This window comes from Lasioglossum baleicum, chromosome 12 (genome assembly GCF_051020765.1).
Source record: "Lasioglossum baleicum chromosome 12, iyLasBale1, whole genome shotgun sequence".
Taxonomy (NCBI): Eukaryota; Metazoa; Arthropoda; class Insecta; order Hymenoptera; family Halictidae; genus Lasioglossum; species Lasioglossum baleicum.
Window position 1 is genome coordinate 1,347,697 of NC_134940.1, and position 12,175 is coordinate 1,359,871.

Below are 12,175 nucleotides of genomic sequence, written 5' to 3' on the forward strand. Positions count from 1 at the left end.
TACTCCATTTTATTAGGCTTACAGAGTTGCATACTCCCTTAAATAATTGCATTGAAAGAATTTAGAAAGTATGATCGAAAATAAACAGTGGACGGAAAATTAAACGATGAAAGAATTTCCTAATATTTATAATATTTCAGCGAGACTAGTTAAATATTTCTGTCAGTCATAAAAATGTCGCCGAACCGATCCAGTCGCACCGGGTATGTACCGCCAAAACGCGACCGATCTCGCCGAACCCGATCCGAGTCTAAACGCACCGAATACCGCCGAGCCGCAATGACCGCCGGGTTCAGGACTGTTTAGTCTGGTTCGCCAGTGACAGTCAGACATTTTGGACCATTTAGTTTGGTCTGTGACTGTCTGGCAATAATTCGCGAGGCTCGCACAAAGGCTAAGCGCCGGGGATCGTGTCTAACACAGGGGTTCCCAAGCTAGGGGTTCCCTGAATCTTTTACTCCCCCCTACACCTCAGGAGACGCCTATGCTAGAGCCTGCCAGGCCTGGCATAGGCAGAATATAACATGCTGTATTTATTTAAAAAGCTATTAACTAGAACTTGTCAGAATTTTTTGTTTCAATAGGTGGCGAATACGTTGTTAAGGAATTTAAACGTTATAACAAAGAGTTAATTTTTTTTTAAAGTTAGTACAATTATTAATTGACTACATTACGTGGAAAAAGATTTGTTGAAAATTGAAATTGTATTTTGCAAGGTAATTTTGTAATAAAGAAAACAGGCAGATATCTTTTGAACGATATTTATGTAGATGCTCTCTCTTCAGAAGTTAGGTTTAGACCAGTGGTCGGCACGGAGGAGACTCTGCAGGCCGTTTTCGGCTAGCGCCGCCTCTTTTATCCGACCGCACGTCCCATTCCCCGTAACGGCCTTAGTCCTCGAGGCAGCTCAGGCCCGTACCTATCCCAGACCGTATGAACTGCGCGTGGCGCATTGGGGCGACACCCGTATCAATAGGTTTCCACATTACCATTGAGGTACTATTGTAAATGCGTTTTTTTATGTGGTTTCCCCTGTAGGCCTATTCCACTCTGTTGCATGACAATTTCTGAAACTAACTTTGAACAATAAACACGGAAAAGAGAGAGAGAGATATATATATATATATATACATATATATAACTTTGACAAATACTTCGATAACCGTTTCACTGATTTCGATTCCCTTAAAAATGATTTCAGACTATTTCTGAATAATCGAAGAACAAGCTTCCGAGTATCAAGAGGAACTTCGCGATTTTCATCAAAAAGTTCCTCTGAAGACTAGGGAAGAAAACAGTGTCGAATTTTTTAAAATATTAGATGAATCAAGATATCCTCTCCTCAGAAATTTCGCACTGAGAATTTTTTCAATGTTCGGATCGACATATCTGTGCGTATGACGCTTCTTTATCGTCTGCAATGCGAGCCGCGACATCTAATCTTCCATTTGATATATCTGATATTCCGAGTACTGTTGTGAGCTGACGAGAAGATCCCTGGCAGGAATGCGGTGACGTAGGCAAGAATGCGCACCCGATTGGTTGGCTTGGAGGGGGGGCGCCTAGGCTAACACGCAGTTTCGACTAGAGCGTTCTATTGGCCGACGCAGTCACCCCCACTACTCGAGTCGCGTGACGAAGAGAGGGAATCAGACGTACCCTAGGGTACTCAGTGAGGGTACTCAACGGTGTAGGCACAAAATTCAGAATACTGCTGAAAAAATTGTCACGACGTAAAACTTTCTTATTTTCCTACTCTTATTATAAAATGTTCAAATCATTATTGACATTAACATTCTACAGCACATATTAATAATCGTACATATATTGTAAGCTCTCTCTCTCTCTCTCTCTCTCTCTCTCCTCTCAGCTCTCTCTCTCTCTCTCTCTCTCTCTCTCTCTCTCTCTCTCTCTCTCTCTCTCTCTCTCTCTCTCTCTCTCTCTCTCTCTCATCTCTCTCTCTCTCTCTCTCTCTCTCTCTCCTCTCTCTCTCCTCTCTCTCTCTCTCTCTCTCTCTCTCTCTCTCTTCTCTCTCTCTCTCTCTCTCTCTCTCTCTCTCTCTCTCTCTCTCTCTCTCTCTCGCTCTCTGTCTCTAATGTAAAAAGCTAAAAAAAAAGTATAAAAAAAGTTACCACGACGGGACTCGAACCCGAGTCCACGGCATAGCAGTTCAGCTCGCTGCCGCTACGCCACACCATTACTTACAATTAGTAAAAGAGTGAACTGTGTAAACTGACATGTTGCGTGCACAAAACTTTAATTTGTAAATATCTTGAAAATTACTGAATAGTTGCCTCTATAATGGGGTATATTCGTAATCAGGGGAACGAGATCTGTAACTCTGTAAAGTCTCAACTAAATCTGTGACGCGAAGGCTTTGCATTCTCCTTGTGTAAATTGTCACTTTTCATGACTGCAATAGGATCCTCGTATTCACGGCATTGAATATTGGCTGTAAGTCGTGAAACATCGTAGCCTCTGTAAATACGGGAATCCTACTACTATGCGTCGTGTGACGTAGCAGTTGAAAGGGCGTGGTCACGCGGCGAGTACGGGACCGTCAGAGGTGGGGGTAGGCGGCGCTAGCTGGAGACCCCTCTTGCCTCTGTGCCCCCCCGGGGATCTTCTCGTCAGCTCACAACAGTAATTGAAATACAATATAATTGAAATGCAATTTATAATTGAATTACAGTATAATTGAAATACAATATAATTGAAACACAATATAATTGAAATATAATATAATAAAAATACAGCTCTCCAAATTATAGCCCAGGACTTGGAAGAACTTGCGATATATTTATATATTTTTCTTTCATATACAGAGTAACCGCGGGTTTACTGTCGAACAGCCGTGTTCTGCACGGACTAATCTTCTTTATTTTTCATTATTATTTTGTGGAACTTTCGCCAACATATTCGTGGCATTTTTCTAATGCAAAATGGTACCAAACACGATATAATTTCAACTGTATTTAGTGGTGTAATGGCCGATGAAAATTTCGAACGCAACGAAGAAAAGTGTATTGGAAAGAAAGAGACGCGGTTGTCGAGTCAACGTGTGGTGTTCACACCGATATACCCGAGCCGAGAACAATTATTTCATCTCGAAACATTCACAATTATTTCGAGAACAGTATTCCATGGGCTGTGTTTCCGTTTACGCCCATTCTCAGAATTTGGTGAAATTTTGAAAATAGGTTCCTTTTTGACTAAAATGACGAATGCCAGAAGGATTTTTGCTTCTCTTTCTATCTCTAATGTAGGCAGTGTTCCGATTGAGGCCACAGTTTTTCGCGCATGCACGGAAATTTCAGCCTCAGTAACATAACTTTTTCGATGAAATTTTTCGGGCAGTCGAGCATTCCGCATATATGAACTATTGAAATTTAACATAATTGAAACTTATTCTTTATTTTGAGGAATTGACGAATTACATTGTAATTTAATTGAATGAAGATCTGAATTATAAATTACAACATAATTGAATTACAATTTAATTCAATTACAATGTATTTTATAATTGTGCTCCATTGCAATTACGAATTACATGGTAATTTAATTGACTGAAGATCTGAATTATAAATTACAACATAATTGAATTACAATTTAATTCAATTACAATGTATTTTATAAATGTGCTCCATTGCAATTACGAATTACATTGTAATTTAATTGACTGAAGATCTGAATTATAAATTACAACATAATTGAATTACAATTTAATTCAATTACTTTGTAATTATAATTCTGGAGTAATTCAATTGTAATTCTGCACAACTCTGGCATGAGTAATGTGGTTTTTCCCACAATTAGTTGTACCACCCCTGTTTTGTGCCACTTTTCAATGCTTATATTCTGAGACATTTTAGAAGGCATTAACAGTTTTACCATTCTCGAAATAAAAAAATTAAAAAAAGAAATTTTAATTATTAAAAATTAAAAAAAAAGAAGACAATTCATTTTAACTAACTGTACTAACTAATATATCCTTAAAAATGTTTACCCTAAACCCCAAATAATCGTAATTTCCGCGCGATTCATTCTTGGAAATTCAAGAAGTTTATATTTAAACTTAAATTGCGGCCAAGGTTGGCCGAAGTTGGCCAAGATTTTTTACACAAAGTTACTTCAATATGACACCTTACTAATACAAGTAGTGCCATACCGAAGCTCCTTAACACTTTTAAGAATTGCTTCCATGAATAAATAATGAGCGTAACGCAAAGATGCTTCCGATTAATCCATATTAGTTAATGTTAAACAACTTTATTGAAAAATGATTTGTGCCAGTTAATAGTTTAAAGCATGCATAATAACTCTTATAAATTGCAGAGCTTAAGTATTCAATTACAGACGCAATAATTAAATAACTATGGCGCTGAAAACTGATGATTTCCCAAGAGAGAAAAATAGCTTCAGCTAATAGCTACAGCTATTAATGTTTTTGATTTAGTGTGTGACTCTCCAAGAGCCACACAAAGAACTTCCCGATTCGTTAGTTGCAGTATATTATTATCATTATTTTTAGTACGTTTTAATAAGATTATACGTTTTGACGGAAATTCAATAGTTTTCTACTTATCAAAATGTTTGCTATATGGCATCGCATTAAACCAACATCGTATGCTCGTTGCTCGCTTGGTTCCTTATTATAGCAGAGTAATGTTGCAAAATAAATGAAATATATATTTCTTATTATATAATTATAAAGGGCATTCAAATAATCTATGACATCATGGTTCAAATGATTAGCATTAAAACTATCATAAATGTGTACATTGCCGTTACCATCAGATCTTGTGCAAATCCAATGTCCTACTACCTTTTCTCCAATTTCACCAGTGTATATTATCTGAATATTCGTCTCATGTTCTAAGATCTCTTGTAAATTACTCAAAAAAGCTCGAGCATAACCAGTATCTTGAGCAAAGTTGTATATTCCACGCTCGTTTAGATTTCTGTTAATAATTTCGTGAAATAAATTAATATGTTTATCTTGTAAATAACAATCAGGTTTTATGACTTCTTTACATTCGGCTGTTACTAAAGCATAGTTATAACTATCATTGCAGGCATTCTGCAGGCACTGCATATTCATGATAATTTTGCTCGATATGCTGGCCCGAGATCATTATACATTCATCAAAAATTGTGAAATTTTCAGGATTCATTTTTTGATTTGTGATTGTTACATCTGTTTTCTCTACATTCTCTTCTTTTTTATCTTTGACAACCTTCTTATCGAGGGTTGCATAAATTGTCTTATGATAGCTGAAATATGTTTCATAAACACCGCAATCTAAATCATCAACATTTGAAAAAATGATATCTATTTGCGTATTCAAATTGGTCGTTATACTTTTGGATAGTAATTTAGTTTTTACATTGTACTTGTTCAAAAGGTTAATCAAATAATTATTACCATTATCCTTGCAATTCAATATATTGTAATTGAAATCACCTATCAAAATCATTTCACTTTCAATTGAAATTTTATCCTCCATATATTGCATACAGAGTGGGGCAATAACTATGTCCACTTTAAATATTGCCGTTATTTGTAATAATATGAAGAAATGTTATATGTACGAAACTTATACGGTATAAAGGGTGGCATATCGTGACACAAACATTTTCTGCGTGGGTGGAGGCATAGAGGAGATTTCAAGGTCACCTTAATTTTTATGAAAGGAAAGACCTACTTTCTGTATCATGAATCGATAGTCTATCGAATTCTGAGTAAAAATGTATTGACCTCCGTATGTCCTAAATCTAATAGTTAACCAGATATTATCGAAACTTTTTTCTTTTTTTTTGGATAATATCTCGTTAACTATTAGGTTTAGGACATATGAAGGTCAACACTTTTATACTCAGAATTTGATACTCTATCGATTTATTATGTAAAAAATAGGACATTCCATTTGAAAAAATTAAGTAGACCATGGAATGACCTTAAAAACATGATGAAAATTTAAAACGGCTATGACTGCTGCATCAGCCCCTCCTTTACTTAAACTTTTTATTTGAAACATTTTCTTCTCCGAGGTTTAATTTTTGAGATATTTCAGGTGGCCAGGATAAATGCTTCACCCTGTATATTTAGATATATATGTATATAATTTTTTATTAACAATATACCTAAATATATACATAATTACGTTTGTTTCTTCGGTGGAAAATTTACGTCCTCTCGTATAAATTACATTGTTGAATCAACTTCTTTCGAAAAAACTAAAAAACTACTAGACCAAATTGTACCAAAATCTAATCAGCTCTAAGTTACAGCGGGGCACATCGATTGCGTCATTCATCATTCTGATCGCGTTGTTACTTTTTCGGAAAACGTTAACGAAAAATTTGATAACATACGCACGGACATACATACGCACACAAATACAAACATTTTGCTGAAAATAGTCTAAAATGATTCCAATGACCTTGAAATGTAAAGATCTGCTAAAAAATCGATTTTCGGGTCATTACAATAACTTCCCTATAAATCGGGAAGTTAATAATAATATGTAACATAATGGATCAAAAAATGCAGGAAAGTGTTGAAGGAATGTCAGCACCAAAGTTTACTCACCAAATTCAACAAGTACACGTTGGTGACAGTCCTCATCCGTTTGTTGCATGCCAGTGTGATTAGAACTGACGAATTTCCGACCATCGAAAGTAGAAATATCGTTGCGTATAACGGAATGATGAAAGTCTTCATAAGGTGACTGGGTCTCGGGTGCACTGGTAATGTATCATTTACGATCACGGAACTAATTGTTGACGGTTGCGATACGCTGTTAGCAAATGACTGATCTGCGTCCAGGTTATCGAGGTAGTCGATGGATGGTACTACGTTGCCAGACACATTGTAATCGAAAAACGTCATCCTGATGCCGTCCGTTATCGCATTTTATGTCCAGTGTACACCTTGATCGTGAGACATCGACCTTGCGGATTTGTTCTTTCCGAATATATTATATTATATCAACAGGAGAAGAGGCGAAAATTTGTTTCTTCGCGAACGCTTCGATGAAACGTGTGGCAAGATCGTTAGAATCGATTCTTTCGTGGTAATGTATGTTATGCTGAAGATTGTAAACGATCGACTTCACTGTTTTTACGATGTTTCTAGCTTCGGGCTCATTCTTAGGGAATTCCTCACACAATCTGCAAAATGAAAGAATAAATCAGTGTAAAAGTTTGTTATTACTGTTTATTACGTTTATAAATAGCTCGTAGTAGTGTGTCCAATGGACACAGTGAAATCGGGCGAATGGGAGATAACGTAAATAATTCCAAATAGTTCCAAAAATGTTGCACATCCTTGAACGAGATGATTCCTGAGGCCTGAGGTCATTCGAAGGAACTTTTTCCTTCGCGAAAATGTTCTATGCGACTTCGTTGGGGAGTTATCATCGAAAGCTACGGACCAACAGTATACAGGGCCTTGATAAATGACCTTGATCTTCGAAAATTAAAGTTTTACCTTCAGATTAAGCTCAAGGTCATGTTATTATACATATCTAATTTTCGATCAGTTACACGGTACAATAAAATAAAAATGCAGTTATATGTATCAAAAAACATCGATGTCCTTGATAACTCCGAAAAAAATGACTTTCGAAAAAAAATATTCGTGCCAGATATTTGGTCCATTGACACCATGCATATTACGTAACAAATATTTTTTCATTCACAATAACCTGAAGAGATATTTAGGTGTCCTGTTTTAGACGAAACACCCTGTATACATATGTATCCATCTCTTTTTAATCTCCATCCAAACATTTCTCGTTACGCATAATAATAATGACTAGACTGCGGATCTTTATGCATTTATAGCACAATTGAATAAATGAAATTGAAAATTGATCTAGATGTCACCACAAATTCAAGATTTCTCCTCTATTAACACGTTCGTCGCCACGTCACACAGTGCGGACAAACGTGGCATATCTCACTACACGCGTATATCACGATGTACGATAAATTCCTTTGGCAAAACGTTTTATTAGGTGGTAATTGATATTATTAATCATATAACAATAATTTTTATGCATAAATATTGTTAATTTTTTTTTTTTAATTTATTAATTTTATTGTTACATTTTTTTTTTTGTGAATAATTACTATTGCATTGTTACGGATGACGAACAGGTGTTCAATATCATCTCTGGCAGGAACCGTCCTAGATAAACGAACAGAGTTTTTCCCTAGATAAATCTACATAATTGTTTAGGTTAGTTTAGGGCCCAAACGTACGCACGACCAACTGGTCGTTGACAAAATACGAATGTTCACTTGAAGGGTACTGACAAGTACCACCCGTCATTGCAGGGCTATATAAGCCCTTACATTTCTACTCTCGTGGGCTAGTACTGTCGTAATCACGAATAGTGTCGCGTCGTGCTGCATCTCGGAAGTCAACTACCAGTGAGATCGGACGTTCGTTCCTTTTGAATCAAAGTTTAACCGTACAGATTTCGCGAGTTCGGTCTAAAATCTGTTAGGCAGTGACAAGGTTGCTCCGAGTCCCCCGCATTGCCAGTGCGTCAACACCGTGCGTCTTAGCTTAGGTAATATCACCTTTCAATTTCTTTCCTATTCTAAATTCAGTTCATTCGCGACACAAATACACTTGTAGAACGAAACTCTATAGTAAGAATATATTTGTCTTCTTTGATAATTAACTCAAATTCATTAAACCCATAATTATCGTCCAATATCCTAACCAAGTAATTGAACGTCCCCACATGATACAATCTTACCGCTCGGATTGTATCAATTAAATTATACTAGTTACGAGGCTTACTAATTATCCTAGCAATTCCCTGATTAACCATCAGGTTCTTTCGCGACATTCCAATTGTCCGAACAGAGATTTATCCAACCTAGCGGCTCCCCAGTTTTGCATTGGGTTCGTCCGCATCCTAACAGCTCCCTGATTTCGCATCAGGTTCGTCTGTGCTATTATACAACCTCCTAGCAGCTCCCCGGTTTTGCATCGCGTTCGTCTGCGTTTGACTCCATTCCTAGAGGCTCCCTGACTTCGCGTCAGGTTCGTCCTCGCTGTCAATAATCCTAGCGGCTCCCCAATTTCGCATTGGGTTCGTCCGCGTTCCTTAACTAACAAATTTATATCATATTCCTAGGGTAATAACCCTTCGCCGGCCACTCGTGCTGCTCGCGGCCCCGGCTCGTAACAGCATTGACATTAGTAACCAATTTAGATTTTTATAAAAAATTTTACCATGTGTCGCACTCTCTAGAGTCCCAAAAATCAAATAATATTACATTAATTGTAAATCAGTGTTGCAATAATAATTCTGTATAATGGAAAATGCTCACCAAGGTATATGCATTCTTTTTACATTTAATAAAGTAGATTTATTTTTTGTATAAATTTTCAACGGTGGTTTTATTTATTACTTGCATATAAAACTTCAAATTAACATATCTCGAGAAAAGCAAAAAATATCCTGAGATTTCGACATATTCGGATATATTACTTGTTGTAGTTTAAGAATTTCATAGTTTAGCCTGCAACTAACTGCTACTCTTAATTTTATAAACTTTTTAGTAAGTGCCCGTACCTTGCCTTTATGTTGTATTGTGGAAAATTCGTTAATTTCTTTTTAACTTTATTAGTTATATCGTTAAATTTCATTTTCTGCGAATAATTACCAATACATATACATTCGTAAACAAATTTGGATTTTTGTACAAAATTTTGCCAATTGTCCGCCACAGAAAAATTCAATATTCGTGTATATCACGATATGAAATACATTTCTTTTGCAAAAAATGCGTATTAGGATGGAAATTGTTATTAATAATCATATAATAATCATTTTTATGCATAATACAATTTTGCAATAATTATACAGGGTGGACGATTTATCTGAAGAGATTGAAATATCTCGAGAAACGACAACAAAAAGCAAATCTTGCGATTTTACTGAAATTGATCAATATTTAATCAGAAATGTGCAAGATCACGGGATTGAATGATTCATTTTGGATCACATTCAAAGTACCGAGGATGACTCGGATAGCGAATAGCGTTTTGTTAAGTTTGTTAATTTTATTTATACTATTATATAATAATTTGTCTAAGTTTATTATTATCAATATTAAATATGGTTAATTTATTATTAATTTCGTTTTAAATTTGTTAGTTTTTAAAAATATATTTTTGTTTAAATAAAAATTGTTAATTTCTTAATAAATTTATTAATTATATTGGTAAATATCATTTTCTGTAAAAAAATTACCTACATATACATTCATAACCAAATTTAGAGAAGTGCCGAATATTAGGCCATTTGTCCGCACTGTGCGGCGCGCCGGGAGACGAGCGTGGTGTAACGCCGCGATGCCGTAACGAACAAGAGTTTCTCGAGATTATGTGAATCCTCCCCGATTTGGATGAGCTTTGGATATGTTGTCGAGACCATGATTCTGAACAACATTTCCCTTTACAGTTTTTGTCGGCCGGCTTTAGTTTACGCGATAAATGTAAAAACTTTTAATTGTAAATCGATCGATTGTACTATCTTTTACCCGATTTGGATGAGCTTTGGATATGTTGTCAAGACCATGATTCTGAACAACATTTCCTTTAGACTTTTTGTCGGTCGCGGAAGAACTTTACTTGTCAATTCATATGGGTGGATCTCTTTACCCGACTTACGGCAACTTTACCCGAACGAGGAAAAAAGCAGAAACTGATTGTATTAAAACCTCACTTATTCAGCCGTAAATCCATTTGCTGCTTCGAAATGTGTGTCACTGGGTCACTCGGTGACGAACTGCACAGATGTCTTCAGGTATACGACAGTACCGAAAGCTAAGGGACGTACGGCCAGGTCGACGAACTGCACAGCCGGTGGTAAAAGGCCTAAGGGATGCGCGGTCAAGTCGACGATCCAGAATTTCAGTTTCACTTTCGAATCGATAAATAATTCGTATGTTTATTTCACACAGATGCCTTGAAATTTTTCCACACTCACAATCACTGTTCACATTTGTCAACACATAGTTATGCACTAATAATAATTGCTTAAACTAATTAAACGATTATTTAATCTAATCACTAGACTGCGGATCTTTATGTAAAATGAAAGTTGGCTGCCGCTATTACAAGGGACAGGAGCCAGACAGATATTTGATTCTTCGTGTGATCATTTTAAGAAGTTGAAAATAATACATTGGTGTTCTGAAATTACTTTAATCTCTCTAGTGTCTTAAAATGCACCTACTCATGTTTGCTACAAATGCATGAAATTCGCAGTCTAGTGATTGCATTACCTGATTGTTGTGATTTGTGCAGTAGGACAAGGGATATGGCAATTATTATTAGTGCATAACTATGTGTTGACAAATGTGAACAGTGATTGTGAGTGTGGAAAAATTTCAAGGCATCTGTGTGAAATAAACATACGAATTATTTATCGATTCGAAAGTGAAAGTGAAATTCTGGATCGTCGACTTGACCACGCATCCCTTAGGCCTTTTACCACCGGCTGTGCAGTTCGTCGACCTGGCCGTACGTCCCTTAGCTTTCGGTACTGTCGTATACCTGAAGACATCTGTGCAGTTCGTCACCGAGTGACCCAGTGACACACATTTCGAAGCAGCAAATGGATTTACGGCTGAATAAGTGAGGTTTTAATACAATCAGTTTCTGCTTTTTCCCTCGTTCAGGTAAAGTTGCCGTAAGTCGGGTAAAGAGATCCACCCATATGAATTGACAAGTAAAGTTCTTCCGACCGACAAAAACTGTAAAGGGTAATGTTGTTCAGAATCACGGTCTTGACAACATATCCAAAGCTCATCGAAATCGGAGAGGAGATAGTTCAGATAGTACATCGATCGATTTACAATTACAAGTTACTTATCGCGTAAACTAAAGCCGGCCGACAAAAACTGTAAAGGGAAATGTTGTACAGAATCATGGTCTTGACAACATATCCAAAGCTCATCCAAATCGGGTAGAAGATAGTACAATCGATCGATTTACAATTACAAGTTTTTACATTTATCGCGTAAACTAAAGCCGGCCGACAAAAACTGTAAAGGGAAATGTTGTTCAGAATCATGGTCTTGACAACATATCCAAAGCTCATCCAAATCGGGGAAGATTCACATAATCTCGAGAAACTCTTGT

The 12,175-nt window shown here is 36.4% G+C and overlaps 1 protein-coding gene across 3 annotated transcripts in view; it reads right to left on the reverse strand.

Annotated features, from left to right (window-relative positions):
* LOC143214707 (cholecystokinin receptor type A) overlaps positions 1-12,175 on the reverse strand; it is a 635,098-nt gene that overhangs the window by 439,050 nt on the left and 183,873 nt on the right. For 2 of the 3 annotated variants that reach the window (XM_076436058.1, XM_076436059.1), the window contains exon 3: positions 6,593-7,173. The exons of the other annotated variant lie outside the window; for it this stretch is intronic. In XM_076436058.1, coding sequence (XP_076292173.1) covers positions 6,593-6,892 — 300 coding nt within the window. In that variant the 5' untranslated portion in view covers positions 6,893-7,173. The remainder of the gene's footprint in view (positions 1-6,592; positions 7,174-12,175) is intronic. 3 annotated transcript variants of the gene reach the window in all.